General features: G+C 54.0%; 1 protein-coding gene across 1 annotated transcript; it reads right to left on the bottom strand.

Annotated features, from left to right (window-relative positions):
* Positions 1 to 420: 420 nt before the first annotated feature.
* Positions 421 to 22,401, bottom strand: LOC139243855 (complement C1s subcomponent-like; the record flags this gene model as incomplete). The annotated part of the gene is made up of 7 exons (XM_070870878.1): positions 421 to 533; positions 3,501 to 3,677; positions 7,292 to 7,529; positions 10,603 to 10,799; positions 14,181 to 14,300; positions 16,967 to 17,144; positions 22,185 to 22,401. Coding segments are annotated over 7 exons (1,240 nt in total), but the record flags the coding sequence as incomplete, so codon positions are not given.
* Positions 22,402 to 25,111: the final 2,710 nt, after the last annotated feature.

Genomic DNA, 25,111 nt, shown 5'->3' with positions numbered 1-25,111 from the left:
CTGGGGCCCCAGCACAGAACCCTGCGGTACCCCACTAGTCACTGCCTGCCATTCTGAAAAGTCCCCATTTACTCCTACTCTTTGCTTCCTGTCTGACAACCAGTTCTCAATCCATGTCAGTACACTACCCCCAATCCCATGTGCTCTAACTTTGCACATTAATCTCTTGTGTGGGACCTTGTCGAAAGCCTTCTGAAAGTCCAAATACACCACATCAACTGGTTCTCCCTTGTCCACTCTACTGGAAATATCCTCAAAAATTTCCAGCAGATTTGTGGAGCGTGATTTCCCTTTCACAAATCCATGCTGACTTGGACCTATCAGGTGAAAGAGCGATGGTTTGTCAGCATTGCCCGAAATTGAGTTGGCCCTCAGAGTTCGAGATCGTTCCCCGAAGAGGTTCACATGAGAAGAACTTACATATAGTTCATATCCACTTTCGCAACGCACTCGAACCGAATCCTTGTAGTCGTAATCCGAGTTCTTTGGCTGCAAGACATTGTGCTCCAAGATCTCGACTGGACACTGTTTGGCTGGACACAAAACATACTTCAACGGGGCAACATTCATTCGATCACAGCAACGCACAGCGCAGTATGACTCAACTCGCTTATCACCACCCTCCGAAACATCGCCCATCTCCGGCTCCCTCCCTCAGCTCATCTACTGCTGAAACCCTCACCCCTGCCTCTCTTCCCTCCAGACTCGACTATTCCAACGCACTGCGCTCCTGGCCGGCCTCCCACGTTCTACCCGACGTAAACTAGAGGTGATCCGAAACTCGGCTGTTCACCCCGTGTCCCAACTCACACCGAGTCCCGCTCACCCATCACCCCCTGTGCTCACTGACCCCGTGTCCTAACTCACACCCAGTCCCGCTCCCCCATCACCCCCTGTGCTCACTGACCCCGTGTCCTAACTCACACCCAGTCCCACTCACCCATCACCCCCTGTGTCCCGTGTCCCAACTCACACCGAGTCCCACTCACCCATCACCCCCTGTGTCCCGTGTCCCAACTCACACCCAGTCCCACTCACCCATCACCCCCTGTGCTCACTGACCCCGTGTCCTAACTCACACCGAGTCCCGCTCACCCATCACCCCCTGTGCTCACTGACCCCGTGTCCTAACTCGCACCCAGTCCCACTCACCCATCACCCCCTGTGTCCCGTGTCCCAACTCACACCGAGTCCCGCTCACCCATCACCCCCTGTGCCCCGTGTCCTAACTCACACCGAGTCCCACTCACCCATCACCCCCTGTGCCCCGTGTCCTAACTCACACCCAGTCCCACTCACCCATCACCCCCTGTGCCCCGTGTCCTAACTCACACCCAGTCCCACTCACCCATCACCCCCTGTGCACACTGACCCCGCGTCCTAACTAACACCCAGTCCCACTCACCCATCACCCCGTGTGCTCACTGCCCCGTGTCCTAACTCACACCCAGTCCCACTCACCCATCACCCCCTGTGCTCACTGACCCCGTGTCCTAACTCACACCCAGTCCCACTCACCCATCACCCCCTGTGCTCACTGACCCCGTGTCCTAACTCACACCCAGTCCCACTCACCCATCACCCCCTGTGCTCACTGACCCCGTGTCCTAACTCACACCCAGTCCCACTAACCCATCACCCCCTGTGCTCACTGCTCCGTGTCCTAACTCACACCCGGTCCCACTCACCCATCACCCCCTGTGCTCACTGACCCCGTGTCCTAACTCACACCCAGTCCCACTCACACATCACCCCCTGTGCTCACTGACCCCATGTCCTAACTCACACCCAGTCCCACTCACCCATCACCCCCTGTGCTCACTGCCGCCGTGTCCTAACTCACACCCAGTCCCACTCACCCATCACCCACTGTGCTCACTGACCCGTGTCCTAACTCACACCCAGTCCCACTCACCCATCACCCCCTGTGCCCCGTGTCCTAACTCACACCCAGTCCCACTCACCCATCACCCCCTGTGCCCCGTGTCCTAACTCACACCGAGTCCCACTCACCCATCACCCCCTGTGCTCACTGACCCCGTGTCCTAACTCACATCCAGTCCCACTCACCCATCACCCCCTGTGCTCACTGACCCCGTGTCCTAACTCACACCCAGTCCCACTCACCCATCACCCCCTGTGCCCGTGTCCTAACTCACACCCAGTCCCACTCACCCATCACCCCCTGTGCTCACTGCCCCGTGTCCGAACTCACACCCAGTCCCACTCACCCATCACCCCCTGTGCTCACTGACCCGTGTCCTAACTCACACCCAGTCCCACTCACCCATCACCCCCTGTGCTCACTGCCCCGTGTCCTAACTCACACCCAGTCCCACTCACCCATCACCCCCTGTGCTCACTGACCCCGTGTCCTAACTCACACCCAGTCCCACTCACCCATCACCCCCTGTGCTCACTGCCCCACGTTAGCTCCCAGTTAAGCAACGCCTCGATTTCAAAATTCTCCATTATTATTTACAAATCCACTCCATGGCCCATCGACCCCTCCCTATCTCTGTAACCTTCTCCAGCCCCTACACCCCTCCCTATCTCTGTAACCTCCTCCAGCCCCTACACTCCTCCCTATCTCTGTAACCTCCTCCAGCCCCTACACTCCTCCCTATCTCTGTAACCTCCTCCAGCCCCTACACCCCTCCCTATCTCTGTAACCACCTCCAGTCCCTACACCCCTCCCTATCTCTGTAACCTCCTCCAGCCCCTACACCCCTCCCTATCTCTGTTACCTCCTCCAGCCCCTACACCCCTCCCTATCTCTGTAACCTCCTCCAGCCCCTACACCCCTCCCTATCTCTGTAACCACCTCCAGTCCCTACACCCCTCCCTATTTCTGTAACCTCCTCCAGCACCTACACCCCTCCCTATCTCTGTAACCTCCTCCAGCACCTACACCCCTCCCTATCTCTGTCACCTCCTCCAGCCCCTACACCGCTCCCTATCTCTGTAACCTCCTCTCTGCATCCACCTTGTCGAGCCCCCCTCATAATCTGATACGTTGCCATCAGATCACCTCTCATTCTTCTGAACTCCAATGAGTAGCGGCCCAACCTCCTCAACCTTTCCTCATAAGTCAACCCCCTCATCTCCGGAATCAACCGAGTGAACCTTCTCTGAACTGCCTCCAAAGCAAAGTATATCCTTTCGTAAATACGGAGAGCAGAACTGTGCACGCAGTACTCCAGGTGTGGCCTCACCAATACCCTGTGTAACTGGAGCAAGACTTCCCTGCTTTTATACTCCATCCCCTTTGCAATAAAGGCCCAGATACCATTGGCCCTTCCTGATCACTTGCTGTACCTGCAGACTAACCTTTTGTGTTTCATGTACAAGTAACCCCCAGGTCCCGCTGTACTGCGGCACTTTGTAATCTCTCTCCATTTCAATCAGAAGCTGTCTCTGGATTATTTTGGCCAAAGTGGAGATTATTAATGGAGCCGGTGCCTTTGAGGGGGGCCCTACCTTTAAGACATCGGCCGTACATTGGCCGAAAGCGTCTCGTTGGATGTTGAAATGGCTGGTGAAATTGAGCATGATCTGGAAGCCCTGCTCGATGCGAATGGTGTAGTGACACTTCGAATTCTCTGCGTAGTGCTCAGGGTAGTTGGGGCTGGTGATGAGGCCCTTGAATCGAGTGAAGATCTCTCCGCTGCATCTCACTGGGAGCGGACAGTCACAGACGTAAAAGCAGCCAGCGCTGGAAACACCTGCCTTTCACCGGGCAAGGCGTGGAATACAAGAGCGGGGAGGGAGGGGGTGTGGGTTATGCTCAAAGGTGATAAAACACCGGTTAGGCCACAGCTAGAGTACTGCCCCTCCGACAGTGCGGCACTCCCTCAGTACTGCCCCTCCGACAGTGCGAGGCTCCCTCAGTACTGCCCCTCCGACAGTGCGGCACTCCCTCAGTACTGCCCCTCCGACAGTGCGGCACTCCCTCAGTACTGCCCCTCCGACAGTGCGGCGCTCCCTCAGTACTGCCCCTCCGACAGTGCGGCACTCCCTCAGTACTGCCCCTCCGACAGTGCGGCACTCCCTCAGTACTGCCCCTCCGACAGCGCAGTACGGCACTCCCTCAGTACTGCCCCTCCGACAGTGCGGCACTCCCTCAGTACTGCCCCTCCGACAGTGCGGCACTCCCTCAGTACTGCCCCTCCGACAGTGCGGCACTCCCTCAGTCCTGCCCCTCCGACAGTGCAGCACTCCCTCAGTACTGTCCCTCCGACAGTGCGGCACTCCCTCAGTACTGCCCCTCCGACAGTGCGGGGCTCCCTCAGTACTGCCCCTCCGACAGTGCGGGGCTCCCTCAGTACTGTCCCTCCGACAGTGCGGCACTCCCTCAGTACTGTCCCTCCGACAGTGCGGCACTCCCTCAGTACTGCCCCTCCGACAGTGCGGGGCTCCCTCAGTACTGCCCCTCCGACAGTGCGGGGCTCCCTCAGTACTGCCCCTCCGACAGTGCAGGGCTCCCTCAGTACTGCCCCTCCGACAGTGCGGGGCTCCCTCAGTACTGCCCCTCCGACAGTGCGGGGCTCCCTCGGTACTGCCCCTCCGACAGTGCGGCACTCCCTCAGTACTGCCCCTCCGACAGTGCGGGGCTCCCTCGGTACTGCCCCTCCGACAGTGCGGCACTCCCTCAGTACTGTCCCTCCGACAGTGCGGGGCTCCCTCAGTACTGCCCCTCCGACAGTGCGGGGCTCCCTCGGTACTGCCCCTCCGACAGTGCGGCACTCCCTCAGTACTGTCCCTCCGACAGTGCGGGGCTCCCTCAGTACTGCCCCTCCGACAGTGCGGGGCTCCCTCGGTACTGCCCCTCCGACAGTGCGGCTCTCCCTCAGTACTGCCCCTCCGACAGTGCGGCACTCCCTCAGTACTGCCCCTCCGACAGTGCGGCACTCCCTCAGTACTGCCCCTCCGACAGTGCGGCACTCCCTCAGTACTGTCCCTCCGACAGTGCGGCTCTCCCTCAGTACTGACCCTCCGACAGTGCGGCACTCCCTCGGTACTGCCCCTCCGACAGCACAGCCTCGAAGCTCTGACCACACTTGATCACCTCCCAAAGCAAGCGCTCCATACGGAACTCCTTCATGGCAAGCGAGGCCCAGGTGGGCAGAGGAAACGTTTCGAGGACACCCTCAAAGCCTCCTGGATAAAATGCAATATCCCCACCGACTGCTGGGAGTCCCTGGCCCGAGACCGCCCGAAGTGGAGGAAAATAACGAATTATAATTGAAATGGAGAAAGATTGCAAAGTGCTGCAGTACAGCGGGACCTGGGGGTTACTTGTACATGAAACACAAAAGGTTAGTCTGCAGGTACAGCAAGTGATCAGGAAGGGCCAATGGTATCTGGGCCTTTATTGCAAAGGGGATGGAGTATAAAAGCAGGGAAGTCTTGCTCCAGTTACACAGGGTATTGGTGAGGCCACACCTGGAGTACTGTGTGCACAGTTCTGGTCTCCGTATTTACGAAAGGATATACTTGCTTTGGAGGCAGTTCAGAGAAGGTTCACTCAGTTGATTCCGGGGATGAGGGGTTTGACTTATGAGGAAAGGTTGAGGAGGTTGGGCCTCTACACATTGGAATTCAGAAGAATGAGAGGTGATCTTATCGAAACGTATCAGATTATGAGGGGGCTCGACAAGGTGGATGCAGAGAGGATGTTCCCACTGATGGGGGAGATTGGAACTAGGGGGCATGGTCTTAGAATAAGGGGCCGCCCATTTAAAACTGAGATGAGGAGGAATTTCTTCTCTCAGAGGGTTGTAAATCTGTGAAATTCTCTGCCTCAGAGAGCTGTGGAGGTGTTGAATATATTTAAGGTGGAGATCGACAGATTTCTGAGCGATAAGGGAGTGAAGGGTTATGGGGAGCGGGCGGGGAAATGGAGCTGTGTCCATGATCGGATCAGCCATGGTCGTATTAAATGGCGGAGCAGGATCGAGGGGCCGAATGGCCGACTCCTGCTCCTATTTCTTATCGAAACATAGACAATAGGTTCAGGAGTCGGCCATTGGGCCCTTCGAGCCTGCACCACCATTCAATAAGATCATGGCTGATCATTCCCTCAGTACCCCTTTCCTGCTTTCTCTCCATACCCCTTGATCCCTATAGCCGTAAGAGCCAGATCTAACTCCCTCTGGAATATATCCAATGAACTGGCCTCAACAACTCTCTGCGGCCGGGAATTCCACAGGTTCACCACTCTCTGAGTGAAGAAGTTTCTCCTCATCTCGGTCCTAAATGACTTACCCCTTATCCTTAGACTGTGTCCCTGGTTCTGGACTTCCCCAACATCGGGAACATTCTTCCTGCATCTAACCTGTCCAGTCCCGACAGAATTTTATATGTTTCTATGAGATCCCCTCTCATTCTTCTAAACTCCAGTGAATACAGGCCCAGTTGATCCAGTCTCTCCTCATATGTCAGTCCTGCCATCCCGGGAATCAGTCTGGTGAACCTTCGCTGCACTCCCTCAATAGCAAGAATGTCCTTCCTCAGGTTAGGAGACCAAAACTGTACACAATACTCCAGGTGTGGTCTCACCAAGGCCCTGTACAACTGTAGCAACACCTCCCTGCCCCTGTACTCAAATCCCCTCGCTATGAAGGCCAACATAACCATTTGCTTTCTTCACCGCCTGCTGTACCTGCATGGCCAACCTTCAATGACTGATGTACCATGACACCCAGGTCTCGTTGCACCTCCCCTTTTCCTAATCTGTCACCATTCAGATAATAGTCTGTCTCTCTGTTTTTACCACCAAAGTGGATAACCTCACATTTATCCACATTATACTTCATCTGCCATGCATTTGCCCACTCACCTAACCTATCCAAGTCACTCTGCAACCTCATAGCATCCTCCTCGCAGCTCACACTGCCACCCAACTTCGTGTCATCCGCAAATTTGGAGATACTACATTTAATCCCCTCGTCTAAATCATTAATGTACAATGTAAACAGCTGGGGCCCCAGCACAGAACCCTGCGGTACCCCACTAGTCACTACCTGCCATTCTGAAAAGTCCCCATTTACTCCTACTCTTTGCTTCCTGTCTGACAACCAGTTCTCAATCCATGTCAGTACACTACCCCCAATCCCATGTGCTCTAACTTTGCACATTAATCTCTTGTGTGGGACCTTGTCGAAAGCCTTCTGAAAGTCCAAATACACCACATCAACTGGTTCTCCCTTGTCCACTCTACTGGAAATATCCTCAAAAAATTCCAGAAGATTTGTCAAGCGTGATTTCCCTTTCACAAATCCATGCTGACTTGGACCTATCAGGTGAAAGAGCGATGGTTTGTCAGCATTGCCCGAAATTGAGTTGGCCCTCAGAGTTCGAGATCGTTCCCCGAAGAGGTTCACATGAGAAGAACTTACATATAGTTCATATCCACTTTCGCAACGCACTCGAACCGAATCCTTGTAGTCGTAATCCGAGTTCTTTGGCTGCAAGACATTGTGCTCCAAGATCTCGACTGGACACTGTTTGGCTGGACACAAAACATACTTCAACGGGGCAACATTCATTCGATCACAACACCGCACAGCGCAGTATGACTCAACTCGCTTATCACCACCCTCCGTAACATCGCCCATCTCCGGCTCCCTCCCTCAGCTCATCTACTGCTGAAACCCTCACCCCTGCCTCTCTTCCCTCCAGACTCGACTATTCCAACGCACTGCGCTCCTGGCCGGCCTCCCACGTTCTACCCGACGTAAACTAGAGGTGATCCGAAACTCGGCTGTTCACCCCGTGTCCCAACTCACACCGAGTCCCGCTCACCCATCACCCCCTGTGCTCACTGCCCCGTGTCCTAACTCACACCCAGTCCCACTCACCCATCACCCCCTGTGCTCACTGACCCCGTGTCCTAACTCACACCCAGTCCCGCTCCCCCATCACCCCCTGTGCTCACTGACCCCGTGTCCTAACTCACACCCAGTCCCACTCACCCATCACCCCCTGTGTCCCGTGTCCCAACTCACACCGAGTCCCACTCACCCATCACCCCCTGTGTCCCGTGTCCCAACTCACACCCAGTCCCACTCACCCATCACCCCCTGTGCTCACTGACCCCGTGTCCTAACTCACACCGAGTCCCGCTCACCCATCACCCCCTGTGCTCACTGACCCCGTGTCCTAACTCGCACCCAGTCCCACTCACCCATCACCCCCTGTGTCCCGTGTCCCAACTCACACCGAGTCCCGCTCACCCATCACCCCCTGTGCCCCGTGTCCTAACTCACACCGAGTCCCACTCACCCATCACCCCCTGTGCCCCGTGTCCTAACTCACACCCAGTCCCACTCACCCATCACCCCCTGTGCCCCGTGTCCTAACTCACACCCAGTCCCACTCACCCATCACCCCCTGTGCCCCGTGTCCTAACTCACACCGAGTCCCACTCACCCATCACCCCCTGTGCACACTGACCCCGCGTCCTAACTCACACCCAGTCCCACTCACCCATCACCCCGTGTGCTCACTGCCCCGTGTCCTAACTCACACCCAGTCCCACTCACCCATCACCCCCTGTGCTCACTGACCCCGTGTCCTAACTCACACCCAGTCCCACTCACCCATCACCCCCTGTGCTCACTGACCCCGTGTCCTAACTCACACCCAGTCCCACTCACCCATCACCCCCTGTGCTCACTGACCCCGTGTCCTAACTCACACCCAGTCCCACTAACCCATCACCCCCTGTGCTCACTGCTCCGTGTCCTAACTCACACCCGGTCCCACTCACCCATCACCCCCTGTGCTCACTGACCCCGTGTCCTAACTCACACCCAGTCCCACTCACACATCACCCCCTGTGCTCACTGACCCCATGTCCTAACTCACACCCAGTCCCACTCACCCATCACCCCCTGTGCTCACTGCCGCCGTGTCCTAACTCACACCCAGTCCCACTCACCCATCACCCACTGTGCTCACTGCCCCGTGTCCTAACTCACACCCAGTCCCACTCACCCATCACCCCCTGTGCTCACTGCCCCGTGTCCTAACTCACACCCAGTCCCACTCACCCATCACCCCCTGTGCCCCGTGTCCTAACTCACACCCAGTCCCACTCACCCATCACCCCCTGTGCCCCGTGTCCTAACTCACACCGAGTCCCACTCACCCATCACCCCCTGTGCTCACTGACCCCGTGTCCTAACTCACATCCAGTCCCACTCACCCATCACTCCCTGTGCTCACTGACCCCGTGTCCTAACTCACACCCAGTCCCACTCACCCATCACCCCCTGTGCCCCGTGTCCTAACTCACACCCAGTCCCACTCACCCATCACCCCCTGTGCTCACTGCCCCGTGTCCGAACTCACACCCAGTCCCACTCACCCATCACCCCCTGTGCTCACTGACCCGTGTCCTAACTCACACCCAGTCCCACTCACCCATCACCCCCTGTGCTCACTGACCCCGTGTCCTAACTCACACCCAGTCCCACTCACCCATCACCCCCTGTGCTCACTGCCCCACGTTAGCTCCCAGTTAAGCAACGCCTCGATTTCAAAATTCTCCATTATTATTTACAAATCCACTCCATGGCCCATCGACCCCTCCCTATCTCTGTAACCTTCTCCAGCCCCTACACCCCTCCCTATCTCTGTAACCTCCTCCAGCCCCTACACTCCTCCCTATCTCTGTAACCTCCTCCAGCCCCTACACTCCTCCCTATCTCTGTAACCTCCTCCAGCCCCTACACCCCTCCCTATCTCTGTAACCACCTCCAGTCCCTACACCCCTCCCTATCTCTGTAACCTCCTCCAGCCCCTACACCCCTCCCTATCTCTGTTACCTCCTCCAGCCCCTACACCCCTCCCTATCTCTGTAACCTCCTCCAGCCCCTACACCCCTCCCTATCTCTGTAACCACCTCCAGTCCCTACACCCCTCCCTATCTCTGTAACCTCCTCCAGCACCTACACCCCTCCCTATCTCTGTAACCTCCTCCAGCACCTACACCCCTCCCTATCTCTGTAACCTCCTCCAGCCCATACACCCCTCCCTATCTCTGTCACCTCCTCCAGCCCCTACACCGCTCCCTATCTCTGTAACCTCCTCTCTGCATCCACCTTGTCGAGCCCCCCTCATAATCTGATACGTTGCCATCAGATCACCTCTCATTCTTCTGAACTCCAATGAGTAGAGGCCCAACCTCCTCAACCTTTCCTCATAAGTCAACCCCCTCATCCCCGGAATCAACCGAGTGAACCTCTCTGAACTGCCTCCAAAGCAAAGTATATCCTTTGGTAAATACGGAGAGCAGAACTGTACACGCAGTACTCCAGGTGTGGCCTCACCAATACCCTGTGTAACTGGAGCAAGACTTCCCTGCTTTTATACTCCATCCCCTTTGCAATAAAGGCCCAGATACCATTGGCCCTTCCTGATCACTTGCTGTACCTGCAGACTAACCTTTTGTGTTTCATGTACAAGTAACCCCCAGGTCCCGCTGTACTGCCGCACTTTGTAATCTTTCTCCCTTTCAATCAGAAGCTGTCTCTGGATTATTTTGGCCAAAGTGGAGATTATTAATGGAGCCGGTGCCTTTGAGGGGGGCCCTACCTTTAAGACATCGGCCGTACATTGGCCGAAAGCGTCTCGTTGGATGTTGAAATGGCTGGTGAAATTGAGCATGATCTGGAAGCCCTGCTCGATGCGAATGGTGTAGTGACACTTCGAATTCTCTGCGTAGTGCTCAGGGTAGTTGGGGCTGGTGATGAGGCCCTTGAATCGAGTGAAGATCTCTCCGCTGCATCTCACTGGGAGCGGACAGCCACAGACGTAAAAGCAGCCAGCGCTGGAAACACCGGCCTTTCACCGGGCAAGGCGTGGAATACAAGAGCCGGGAGGGGGGTGTGTGGGTTATGCTCAAAGGCGATAAAACACCGGTTAGGCCACAGCTGGAGTACTGCGTACGCAGTCCTGCTCGCCGCGATGTGGTTGCCACTGGAGAGGGTGCAGAGGAGTTTGCCCCTCCGACAGTGCAGCACTCCCTCAGTACTGCCCCTCCGACAGTGCGGCACTCCCTCAGTACTGCCCCTCCGACAGTGCGGCACTCCCTCAGTACTGCCCCTCCGACAGTGCGGCACTCCCTCAGTACTGCCCCTCCGACAGTGCGGCACTCCCTCAGTACTGCCCCTCCGACAGTGCGGCACTCCCTCAGTACTGCCCCTCCGACAGTGCGGCACTCCCTCAGTACCGCCCCTCCGACAGTGCGGCACTCCCTCAGTACTGCCCCTCCGACAGTGCGGGGCTCCCTCAGTACTGCCCCTCCGACAGTGCGGGGCTCCCTCAGTACTGTCCCTCCGACAGTGCGGCACTCCCTCAGTACTGTCCTTCCGACAGTGCGGGGCTCCCTCAGTACTGCCCCTCCGACAGTGCGGCACTCCCTCAGTACTGCCCCTCCGACAGTGCGGCACTCCCTCAGTACTGCCCCTCCGACAGTGCGGCACTCCCTCAGCACTGTCCCTACGACAGTGCGGCACTCCCTCAGTACTGCCCCTCCGACAGTGCGGCACTCCCTCAGTACTGTCCCTCCGACAGTGCGGAGCCCCCTCAGTACTGCACTGGGGAGTGTCGGCCTGGATTTTTGTGCTCGTGTCCCTGGGGGTGGGAACCGAACCCACAACCTCCTGACTCCGAGGCGAGTGTCCCTGGGTGTGGGAACTGAACCCACAACCTCCTGACTCCGAGGCGAGTGTCCCTGGGAGTGGGAACTGAACCCACAACCTCCTGACTCCGAGGCGAGTGTCCCTGGGGGTGGGAACTGAACCCACAACCTCCTGACTCCGAGGCGAGTGTCCCTGGGAGTGGGAACTGAACCCACAACCTCCTGACTCCGAGGCGAGTGTCCCTGGGAGTGGGAACTAAACCCACAACCTCCTGACTCCGAGGCGAGTGTCCCTGGGAGTGGGAACTGAACCCACAACCTCCTGACTCCGAGGCGAGTGTCCCTGGGAGTGGGAACTGAACCCACAACCTCCTGACTCCGAGGCGAGTGTCCCTGGGAGTGGGAACTGAACCCACAACCTCCTGACTCCGAGGCGAGTGTCCCTGGGGGTGGGAACAGAACCCACAACCTCCTGACTCCGAGGCGAGTGTCCCTGGGAGTGGGAACTGAACCCACAACCTCCTGACTCCGAGGCGAGTGTCCCTGGGGGTGGGAACAGAACCCACAACCTCCTGACTCCGAGGCGAGTGTCCCTGGGAGTGGGAACTGAACCCACAACCTCCTGACTCCGAGGCGAGTGTCCCTGGGGGTGGGAACTGAACCCACAACCTCCTGACTCCGAGGCGAGTGTCCCTGGGGGTGGGAACTGAACCCACAACCTCCTGACTCCGAGGCGAGTGTCCCTGGGAGTGGGAACTGAACCCACAACCTCCTGACTCCGAGGCGAGTGTCCCGGAGGGTGGGAACTGAACCCACAACCTCCTGACTCCGAGGCGAGTGTCCCTGGGGGTGGGAACTGAACCCACAACCTCCTGACTCCGAGGCGAGTGTCCCGGGGGGTGGGAACTGAACCCACAACCTCCTGACTCCGAGGCGAGTGTCCCTGGGAGTGAGAACTGAACCCACAACCTCCTGACTCCGAGGCGAGTGTCCCTGGGGGTGGGAACTGAACCCACAACCTCCTGACTCCGAGGCGAGTGTCCCTGGGAGTGAGAACTGAACCCACAACCTCCTGACTCCGAGGCGAGTGTCCCTGGGGGTGGGAACTGAACCCACAACCTCCTGACTCCGAGGCGAGTGTCCCTGGGAGTGAGAACTGAACCCACAACCTCCTGACTCCGAGGCGAGTGTCCCTGGGGGTGGGAACTGAACCCACAACCTCCTGACTCCGAGGCGAGTGTCCCTGGGAGTGGGAACTGAACCCACAACCTCCTGACTCCGAGGCGAGTGTCCCTGGGAGTGGGAACTGAACCCACAACCTCCTGACTCCGAGGCGAGTGTCCCTGGGGGTGGGAACAGAACCCACAACCTCCTGACTCCGAGGCGAGTGTCCCTGGGAGTGGGAACTGAACCCACAACCTCCTGACTCCGAGGCGAGTGTCCCTGGGGGTGGGAACAGAACCCACAACCTCCTGACTCCGAGGCGAGTGTCCCTGGGAGTGGGAACTGAACCCACAACCTCCTGACTCCGAGGCGAGTGTCCCTGGGGGTGGGAACTGAACCCACAACCTCCTGACTCCGAGGCGAGTGTCCCTGGGGGTGGGAACTGAACCCACAACCTCCTGACTCCGAGGCGAGTGTCCCTGGGAGTGGGAACTGAACCCACAACCTCCTGACTCCGAGGCGAGTGTCCCGGAGGGTGGGAACTGAACCCACAACCTCCTGACTCCGAGGCGAGTGTCCCTGGGGGTGGGAACTGAACCCACAACCTCCTGACTCCGAGGCGAGTGTCCCGGGGGGTGGGAACTGAACCCACAACCTCCTGACTCCGAGGCGAGTGTCCCTGGGAGTGAGAACTGAACCCACAACCTCCTGACTCCGAGGCGAGTGTCCCTGGGGGTGGGAACTGAACCCACAACCTCCTGACTCCGAGGCGAGTGTCCCTGGGAGTGAGAACTGAACCCACAACCTCCTGACTCCGAGGCGAGTGTCCCTGGGAGTGGGAACTGAACCCACAACCTCCTGACTCCGAGGCGAGTGTCCCTGGGGGTGGGAACTGAACCCACAACCTCCTGACTCCGAGGCGAGTGTCCCTGGGAGTGAGAACTGAACCCACAACCTCCTGACTCCGAGGCGAGTGTCCCTGGGGGTGGGAACTGAACCCACAACCTCCTGACTCCGAGGCGAGTGTCCCTGGGAGTGGGAACTGAACCCACAACCTCCTGACTCCGAGGCGAGTGTCCCTGGGGGTGGGAACTGAACCCACAACCTCCTGACTCCGAGGCGAGTGTCCCGGGGGGTGGGAACTGAACCCACAACCTCCTGACTCCGAGGCGAGTGTCCTGCCCGCTGAGACACGGCTGAATTGACAACAGTTGACCGCGTTTTAATAAAGTACTTCATTGTTGTGTAAAGCGCAGTGGGATTTGGCGAGATCGTGACAGGCGCCATGTGAATGCGAGGGTTTATTTTCCATTGAAGCGAGGATACTAACAGCAGAAGGTCGGGGACTGGACAGGGTGAGACTTACCTCCACACAATCGTTGGTTTTCCTGCAGGACGTAGCCAGGACGACAAGTGCAGAGAAAGCCTCCAATGTGGTTGTTGCAGAAATGGCTGCACGGATTGGATTCTTCGCATTCATTCACATCTACAATGAAAGGGAGACAGAATCAGGGAACCAGAGAAATGTACAGCAAAGGAAGGAGGCCATTTGGGCCCATCGTGTCCGACCCGGCCTCATCCCACTATCCCGCTCTCGCTCCCTCGCTCCGTAGGTCACGGCACTTCAAGCTGCACTGCCTGCTGTGGTGAGGGTTTTCTGCCTCTCCCGCCCTTTCAGGCCGTGAGTTCCACCCCAGACCCTGCCCCAGACCCTCACCCCCCTCTGGGTGAAGACATTTCCCCTCAAGCCCTCTCTAAACCTCCCCCGCCCCCAATTACTTTCAATCCACGGCCCCCTGGTTGTTGACCCCTCTGCCAAGGGACACAGATCCGTCCTATCCACTCGATCCAGGCCCCTCATCATTTTATCCACCTCAATCAGGTCTCCCCTCAGCCTCCTCTGTTCCAAAGCAAACAACCCCAGTCTATCCAATCCTTCCTCATCGCTAAAATTCTCCAGTCCAGGCAACATTATGCTAAATCTCCTCTGTACCCTCTCCAGTGCAACATCCTGGTAAATCTCCTCTGTACCCTCTCCAGTGCAACATCCTGGTAAATCTCCTCTGTACCCACACTAGTGCAACATCCTGGTAAATCTCCTCTGTACTCTCTCCAGTGCAACATCCTGGTAAATCTCCTCTGTACCCTCTCCAGTGCAACATCCTGGTAAATCTCCTCTGTACCCTCTCCAGTGCAACATCCTGGTAAATCTCCTCTGTACCCTCTCCAGTGCAACATCCTGGTAAATCTCCTCTGTACCCTCTCCAGTGCAACATCCTGGTAAATCTCCTCTGCACCCTCTCCAGTGCAACATCCTGGTAAATCTCCTCTGTACCCTCTCCAGTGCAACATCCTGGTAAATCTCCTCTGTACCCTCTCCAGTGCAACATCCTGGTAAATCTCCTCTGTAACCTCTCCAGTGCAACATCCTGGTAAATCTCCTCTGCACCCTCTCCAGTGCAACATCCTGGTAAATCTCCTCTGTACCCTCTCTAGTGCAACATCCTGGTAAATCTCCTCTGTACCCTCTCCAGTGCAACATCCTGGTAAATCTCCTCTGTACCCTCTCCAGTGCAACATCCTGGTAAATCTCCTCTGTACCCTCTCTAGTGCAACATCCTGGTAAATCTCCTCTGTACCCTCTCCAGTGCAACATCCTGGTAAATCTCCTCTGTACCCTCTCTAGTGCAACATCCTGGTAAATCTCCTCTGTACCCTCTCTAGTGCAACATCCTGGTAAATCTCCTCTGTACCCTCTCCAGTGCAACATCCTGGTAAATCTCCTCTGTACCCTCTCTAGTGCAACATCCTGGTCAATCTCCTCTGTACCCTCTCCAGTGCAACATCCTGGTAAATCTCCTCTGTACCCTCTCCAGTGCAACATCCTGGTCAATCTCCTCTGTACCCTCTCTAGTGCAACATCCTGGTAAATCTCCTCTGTACCCTCTTCAGTGCAACATCCTGGTAAATCTCCTCTGTACCCTCTCCAGTGCAACATCCTGGTAAATCTCCTCTGTACCCTCTCCAGTGCAACATCCTGGTAAATCTCCTCTGTACCCTCTCCAGTGCAACATCCTGGTAAATCTCCTCTGTACCCTCTCCAGTGCAAACACATCCCAGCTGTAGTGCGGTGAGCAGAACTGCACGCAGTACTCCAGCTGTGACCTAACCAGTGTTTTATACAGTTCAAGCATAACCTCCCTGCTCTTGTGTTCTATGCCTCGGCTAATAAATTCACTCGGGATCATTGAACTGTGAGCAGTTCTGGTCTCCTTACCCCAGGAAGGATACACTTGCCACAGAGGGAGTGCAGCGAAGGTTCACCGGACTGATTCCTGGGAGGGCAGGACTGTGGTACGAGGAGAGATTGGGTGGACTGGGCCTGTGTTCACTGGAGTGTGGAAGAACGAGAGAGAGGGGATCTCACTGAAAGGTATAACATTCTGACGGGGTTGGACAGACTGGATGTGGGGAGGGTGTTTCCCCGGGGGCTGGGAAGTCTAGAACAAGGGCTCACACAGTCTCAGGATACGGGGTAGGAAATTCCGGAGCGAGATGAGGAGAAATGTCTTCACTCAGAGGGTGGTGGACCTGCGGGATGCTCTCCCACAGAAGGCCAAGTCACTGAATATATTTAAGAGGGAGATCGACACAAAAGGCCTCACGGGGCCTGGGGAGAAAGCGGGAATATGGTGTTGAGATAGAGGACCATGATCATATTGAATGGCGGAGCAGGCTCGAGGGGCCGAATGGCCGACTCCTGCTCCTGTTTTCCTTGTCTCCATGTTCCTATCATACGTCCAATGTTGATCAATGTTTTGTGGGAGCGTCCAACATGAAGGGGACATGGATATAAGGTCGTCGCTCATATATCCCACGGGGGGATTCGGGAGAAGTGTCTTCGCCCCAGAGAGTGGTGAGAATGTGGGGCTCGCTCCCTCAGGGACTGGGTGAGCCAGTCGCAGAGATACATTTGAGGGGGCAGCTGGATAAACACAGGAGGGAGAAAGGGATGGAAAGGAATGGTGATGGGGTGAGATGGAGAGGGGTGGGAGGGGGCTGGTGTGGAGCATAAGCCCCGGCTCGGAGCGCTGGGACCCAATGGTCTCTTCCTGTGCCCTGCATTCCGTGCGGGTTTGCTGTAACTCTCACCGACCGCCGTGTAATAGGCAGAGAATCCAGTGTAACGCTCCTCGTTGGAGAAATCCGACCGAAAGGTCACCCACATCCAGTTTCCTGAGGTGTGGTATTCCCGGGGAAAGTGGAATTTTTTCCAGTCTCCAGTCCAGCTGCCACAGCTTGGTGGGTACAGGGCTTCATCAGCTTGGATCTGGGAGGCAGTTCCGAGGGGGAAAGAACAGTGCAACATTATTGGTGACTCTTCAGATACATCAGCCGGCACAGGCAGAGGATGACAATCAATGGAGAGTCCGAGATAAAGAGATAGATAGCGAGAGATGCAGGGAGAGAGAGATACAGGGGGAGAGATACAGGGAGAGAGAGATACAGGGGGAGAGAGATACAGGGGGAGAGAGAGATACAGGGGGAGAGAGATACAGGGAGAGAGAGATACAGAGAGAGAGATACAGGGAGAGAGAGATACAGGGAGGGAGAGATACAGGGAGAGAGAGATACAGGGAGAGAGCGATACAGAGAGAGAGATACAGGGAGAGAGAGATACAGGGAGGGAGAGATACAGAGAGAGAGAAATACAGGGAGAGAGAGATACAGGGGGAGAGAGATACAGAGAGAGAGAGAGATACACGGAGAGAGGGATACAGGGAGAGAGATACAGGGAGAGAGAGATACAGGGAGAGAGAGATACAGGGAGAGAGAGATACAGGGAGAGAGAGATACAGAGAGAGATACAGGGAGAGAGAGATACAGAGAGAGATACAGGGAGAGAGAGATACAGAGAGAGAGATACAGGGAGAGAGAGAAACAGGGGGAGAGAGATACAGGGAGAGAGAGATACAGAGAGATACAGGGAGAGAGAGATACAGGGGGAGAGAGATACACGGAGAGAGAGATACAGGGAGAGAGAGATACAGGGAGAGAGATACAGGGAGAGAGAGATACAGGGAGAGAGAGATACAGGGAGAGAGAGATACAGGGAGAGAGCGATACAGAGAGAGATACAGGAAAGAGAGATACAGGGGAGAGAGATACAGGGGGAGAGAGATACAGAGAGAGAGAGATACAGGGAGAGAGATACAGGGAGAGAGAGATACAGGGAGAGAGAGATACAGGGAGAGAGAGATACAGAGAGATACAGGGAGAGAGAGATACATGGGGAGAGAGATACACGGAGAGAGAGATACAGGGAGAGAGAGATACAGGGAGAGAGAGATACACGGAGAGAGATACAGGGAGAGAGAGATACAGGGAGAGAGAGATACAGAGAGAGAGAGATACAGAGAGATACAGGGAGAGAGAGATACAGGGAGAGAGAGATACACGGAGAGAGAGATACAGGGAGAGAGAGATACAGGGAGAGAGATACAGGGAGAGAGAGATACAGGGAGAGAGAGATACAGGGAGAGAGAGATACAGGGAGAGAGAGATACAGAGAGATACAGGGAGAGAGAGAGATACAGGGGGAGAGAGATACACAGAGAGAGAGATACAGGGAGAGAGAGATACAGGGAGAGAGAGATACAGGGAGACAGATACAGGGAGAGAGATACAGGGAGAGAGAGATACAGAGAGATACAGGGAGAGAGAGATACAGGGAAAGAGAGATACAGGGGGAGAGAGATACAGGGAGAGAGAGATACAGGGGGAGAGAGATACAGGGAGAGAAGATACAGGGAGAGAGAGATACAGGGAGAGAGAGACACAGGGAGAGAGAAATACAGGGAGAGAGAGATACACGGAGAGAGAGATACAGGGAGAGAGAGATACAGGGAGAGAGAGATACAGGGAGACAGATACAGGGAGAGAGATACAGGGAGAGAGAGATACAGAGAGATACAGGGAGAGAGAGATACAGGGAGAGAGAGATACAGGGGGAGAGAGATACAGGGAGAGAGAGATACAGGGGGAGAGAGATACAGGGGGAGAAGATACAGGGCGAGAGAGATACAGGGAGAGAGAGATACAGGCAGAGAGAGATACAGGGAGAGAGAGATACACGGAGAGAGAGATACAGGGAGAGAGTGATACAGGGAGAGAGAGATACACGGAGAGAGAGATACAGGGAGAGAGTGATACAGGGAGAGAGAGATACAGGGAGAGAGAAATACAGGGAGAGAGATACAGGGAGAGAGAGATACAGGGAGAGAGAGATACACGGGGAGAGAGATACAGGGAGAGAGAGATACAGGGAGAGAGAGATACAGGGAGAGAGAGATACAGGGAGAGAGATACAGGGAGGGAGAGATACAGGGAGAGAGAGATACAGGGAGAGAGAGATACAGAGAGAGATACAGGAAAGAGAGATACAGGGGAGAGAGATACAGGGGGAGAGAGATACATGGAGAGAGAGATACAGGGGGAGAGAGATACATAGAGAGAGAGATACAGGGAGAGAGATACAGGGAGAGAGAGATACAGGGAGAGAGAGATACAGGGAGAGAGAGATACAGAGAGATACAGGGAGAGAGAGATACAGGGGGAGAGAGATACAGGGAGAGAGAGATACAGGGAGAGAGAGATACAGGGAGAGAGAGATACAGGGAGAGAGAGATACAGGGGGAGAGAGATACAGGGAGAGAGAGATACAGAGAGATACAGGGAGAGAGAGATACAGGGGGAGAGAGATACACGGAGAGAGAGATACAGGGAGAGAGAGATACAGGGAGAGAGATACAGTGAGAGAGAGATACAGGGAGAGAGAGATATAGGGAGAGAGAGATACAGAGAGATACAGGGAGAGAGAGATACAGGGGGAGAGAGATACACGGAGAGAGAGATACAGGGAGAGAGAGATACAGGGGGAGAGAGATACAGGGAGAGAGATACAGGGAGAGAGAGATACAGGGAGAGAGATACAGGGAGAGAGAGATACAGAGAGAGATACAGGGAGAGAGAGATACAGGGAGAGAGAGATACAGGGGGAGAGAGATACAGGGAGAGAGAGATACAGGGGGAGAGAGATACAGGGAGAGAGAGATACAGGGAGAGAGAGATACAGAGAGAGATACAGGGAGAGAGAGATACAGGGAGAGAGAGATACAGGGGGAGAGAGATACAGGGGGAGATAGATACAGGGAGAGAGAGATGCAGGGAGAGAGAGATACAGGGAGAGAGAGATACAGGGGGAGAGAGATACAGGGAGAGAGAGATACAGGGAGAGAGAGATACAGGGAGAGAGAGATACAGGGGGAGATAGATACAGGGAGAGAGAGATACAGGGGGAGAGAGATACAGGGAGAGAGAGATACAGGGAGAGAGAGATACAGAGAGAGATACAGGGAGAGAGAGATATAGGAGAGAGAGATACAGGGGGAGAGAGATACAGGGGGAGATAGATACAGGGAGAGAGAGATACAGGGAGAGAGAGATACAGGGAGAGAGAGATACAGGGGGAGTGAGATACAGGGAGAGAGAGATACAGGGGGAGAGAGATACAGGGAGAGAGAGATACAGGGAGAGAGAGATACAGGGAGAGAGAGATACAGGGAGAGAGATACAGGAAGAGAGAGATACAGGGAGAGAGATACAGGGAGAGAAATATACAGAGAGAGAGATACAGGGAGAGAGATACAGGGAGAGAGATACAGGGAGAGAGATACAGGGAGAGAGAGATACAGGGAGAGAGAGAGATACAGGGAGAGAGAGATACAGGGAGAGAGAGATACAGAGAGAGATACAGGAAAGAGAGATACAGGGGAGAGAGATACAGGGGGAGAGAGATACAGGGAGAGAGCGATACATGGAGAGAGATACAGGGAGAGAGAGATACAGGGAGAGAGATACAGGGAGAAAGAGATACAGGGAGAGAGAGATACAGGGAGAGAGATACAGGGAGAGAAATATACAGAGAGAGAGATACAGGGAGAGAGATACAGGGAGAGAGAGATACAGGGAGAGAGAGATACAGGGAGAGAGATACAGGGAGAGAGAGATACAGGGAGAGAGAGATACAGGGAGCGAGAGATACAGGGAGCGAGAGATACAGGGAGAGAGAGATACAGGGAGAGAGAGATACAGGGAGAGAGAGATCCAGGGAGAGAGAGATCCAGGGAGAGAGAGATACAGGGAGAGAGAGATACAGGGAGAGAGAGAGATACCGAGAGAGAGAGAGATACCGAGAGAGAGAGAGATACCGGGAGCGAGAGATACACGGAGAGAGAAATACAGGGAGAGAGAGCTCGAGAGAGAGAGAGAGAGAGATACAGGGAGAGATAGAGCGAGCGCGAGTGAGAGAGCGAGAGAGAGAAAGATACTGACCGATACAGACAGAGAGAGAGAGAGAGAGAGAGAGATTGCTTACTCATTTGCTCTTCTATCTCCCACTGACTGTTTTTGGGTGAGGTGGGGGGGTTGTTCGATAGTCCACTCCCAGCATTGTGATCGCCCCTTTTTTTTGTTGTTCAGTTCAACCCATCTGGCCTCATTTGATGATCCTTCTGACATACCAGCCCTCCGCACCGCTGTAGTTATTTAGTTAATCGATACTGCGATCAGCCCCATCCCCTCTGAAAACCCTGTAACCAGTAATGTTGAGCTACCATACCTGCCCCTCTTTCAGTCATGTTTCAACAGACAGACAGACAGACAGGAAATTTATAGAAAGATAGATTTATAGAGAGAGAGACAGACAGACAGGAGATTTATAGAAAGATAGATTTATAGAGAGAGAGACAGACAGACAGGAGATTTATAGAAAGATAGATTTATATAGAGAGAGAGACAGACAGACAGACAAAGAGCCAGCCATAGAAACATCGACAATAGGTTCAGGAGTCGGCCATTGGTCTCGCTGCACCTCCCCTAGACAGACAGACAGACATATATTTATAACGATAGAGATAGAGATAGCTAGACAGACGTTTACATTGATAGAGAGAGATAGACAGAGAGACAAAGAGCTAGACAGAGAGACAGACATTTATGGAGATAGATAGTGATATGGAGATAAAGAGACAGATAAACAGAGATTTATAGAGAGAGACAGATAGACAGACAGACCGACAGACAGTGATAGAGAGACAGTGATAGATAGCGGAACAGGTCGAGAGACAAACTCGGAGTGGAACAGATTATTGTTGCGTGTATCGAGTGAGGTACATTGAGAGTGAAGCGACGTAAGCAGGAGACACGTACAGAGAAGCTGCATTAGCTGAAGGAAGAAAGGCCAGCGTCAGGTACCTCCACATGAGTTATGGTGGAAGCGACCAGGTGTCCTCCGACAGAAAGGACTTACCTGAACATTGTCGTAGGCACAGTTAGCAGACGGCTCGATGTCAATGTAAGTGAAGGAGAGCTGGATCCCATAGCCACTGGGGACCTTGATCTCCCAGGTCTGGGACACGTCATTGGGGTATCCTTGGGGGTAATCCGGGGTCGCAAACCGGCCTTGCAAATCCCGCAGGGAGATGGTGCTAGAGGCTGGAGGCAGCAACAGCAGGAATAGGGCCAACCTAGTGGACCAGAGAGAGAGAGACACACACATACAATCAAAAAGGGCCACATTACAACAAATTCTAAAGGGGCAAAGTGTGTTAAAAAGACAAGCCTGAAGGCCCTGTGCCTCAATGCGAGGAGTATTTGGAATAAGGTGGATGAATTAACTGCGCAGGCAGCAAGTAACGGATACGATGTAATTGGCATCACGGAGACATGGCTCCAGGGTGACCAAGGCTGGGAACTCAACATCCAGGGTATTCAACATTCAGCAAGGATAGACAGAAAGGAAAAGGAGGTGGGGTGGCGTTGCTGGTTAAAGAGGAAATTAACGCAATAGTAAGAAAGGACATTAGCTTGGATAATGTGGAATCGGTATGGGTGGAGTTACGGAACACCAAAGGGGCAGAAAACGCTAGTGGGAGTTGTGTACAGACCACCAAACAGTAGTAGTGAGGTTGGGGACAGCATCAAACAAGAAATTAGGGATGTGTGCAATAAAGGTACAGCAGTTATCATGGGCGACTTTAATCTACATATAGATTGGGCGAACCAAACTGGTAGCAATACGGTGGAGGAGGATTTCCTGGAGTGTATTAGGGATGGTTTTCGAGACCAATATGTCGAGGAACCAACCAGCGAGCTGGCCATCCTAGACTGGGTGATGTGTAATGAGAAGGGAGTAATTAGCAATCTTGTTGTGCGAGGCCCCTTGGGGAAGAGTGACCATAATATGGTAGAATTCTTTATTAAGATGGAGAGTGACGCAGTTAATTCAGAGACTAGAGTCCTGAACTTAATGAAAGGTAACTTCGATGGTATGAGACGTGAATTGGCTACAATAGACTGGGGAATGATACTTAAAGGGTTGACGGTGGATATACAATGGCAAATATTTAAAGATCACATGGATGAACTTCAACAATTGTACATCCCTGTCTGGAGTAAAAATAAACCGGGGAAGGTGGCTCAACCATGGCTAACAAGGGAAATTAAGGATTGTGTTAAAGCCAAGGAAGAGGCATATAAATTGGCCAGAAAAAGCAGCAACCCTGAGGACTGGGAGAAATTTAGAATTGAGCAGAGGAGGACAAGGGGTTTAATTAGGAGGGAGGAAATAGAGTATATGAGAGGAAGCTTGCTGGGAACATAAAAACTGACTGCAAAAGCTTCTATAGATATGTGAAGAGAAAAAGATTAGTGAAGACAAACATAGGTCCCTTGCAATCGGATTCAGGTGAATTTATAACGGGGAACAAAGAAATGGCAGACCAGTTGAACAAATACTTTGGTTCTGTCTTCACGAAGGAAGACACAAATAACCTTCCAGAAATACGAGGGGACCGAGGGTCTAGTGCGAAGGAGGAACTGAAGGAAATCCTTATTCGGCGGGAAAATGTGTTAGGGAAATTGATGAGATTGAAGGCTGATAAATCCCCGGGGCCCGATAGTCTGCATCCCAGAGTACTTAAGGAAGTGGCCCTAGAAATAGTGGATGCATTGGTGATCATTTTCCAACAGTCTATCGACTCTGGATCAGTCCCTATGGACAGGAGGGTAGCTAATGTAACACCACTTTTTAAAAAAGGAGGGAGAGAGAAAACGGGTAATTATAGACCGGTTAGTCTGACATCAGTAGTGGGGGAAATGTTGGAATCAATTGTTAAAGATGAAATAGCCGCACATTTGGAAAGCAGTGACAGGATCGGTCCAAGTCAGCATGGATTTATGAAAGGGAAATCATGCTTGACAAATCTTCTAGAATTTTTTGAGGATGTAACTGGTAGGGTGGACAAGGGAGAACCAGTAGATGTGGTGTATTTGGACTTTCTAAAGGCCTTTGACACGGTCCCACACAAGAGATTGGTGTGCAAAATAAAATCAAATGGTATTGGGGGTAATGTACTGACGTGGATAGAGAATTGGTTGGCAGACAGGAAGCAGAGAGTCGTGATAAACGGGTCCTTTTCAGAATGGCAGGCAGTGACTAGTGGGGTGCCGCAGGGCTCAGTGCTGGGACCCCAGCTATTTACAATATACATCAATGATTTAGATGAAGGAATTGAGTGTAATATCTCCAAGTTTGCAGATGACACTAAACTGGGTGGCGGTGTGAGCTGTGAGGAGGATGCTATTAGGCTGCAGGGTGACTTGGACAGGTTAGGTGAGTGGGGCAAATACATGGCAGATGCAGTATAATGTGGATAAATGTGAGGTTATCTACTTTGGGGGCAAAAACAGGAAGGCAGAATATTATCTGAATGGTGACAGATTAGGAAAAGGGGAGATGCAACGAGACCTGGGTGTCATGGTACATCAGCCATTGAAAGTTGGCCATGCAGGTACAGCAGGTGGTGAAGGCAAATGGCATGTTGGCCTTCATAGCGAGGTGATTTGAGTATAGGAGCAGGGAGGTCTTACTGCAGTTGTACAGGGCCTTGGTGAGGCCTCACCTGGAATATTGTGTTCAGTTTTGGTCTCCTAATCTGAGGAAGGACATTCTTGCTATTGAGGGAGTGCAGCGAAGGTTCACCAGACTGATTCCCGGGATGGCAGGACTGACATATGAGGAGAGACTGGATCGACTGGGCTTATATTCAGTGGAGTTCAGAAGAATGAGAAGGGATCTTATAGAAACATATAAAATTCTGACGGGATTGGACAGGTTAGAGGCGGGAAGAATGTTCCCGATGTTGGGGAAGTCCAGAACCAGGGACACAGTCTAAG

This window comes from Pristiophorus japonicus, unplaced genomic scaffold (genome assembly GCF_044704955.1).
Source record: "Pristiophorus japonicus isolate sPriJap1 unplaced genomic scaffold, sPriJap1.hap1 HAP1_SCAFFOLD_1892, whole genome shotgun sequence".
Taxonomy (NCBI): Eukaryota; Metazoa; Chordata; class Chondrichthyes; family Pristiophoridae; genus Pristiophorus; species Pristiophorus japonicus.
This window is presented reverse-complemented; position numbering and strand designations above follow the sequence as displayed.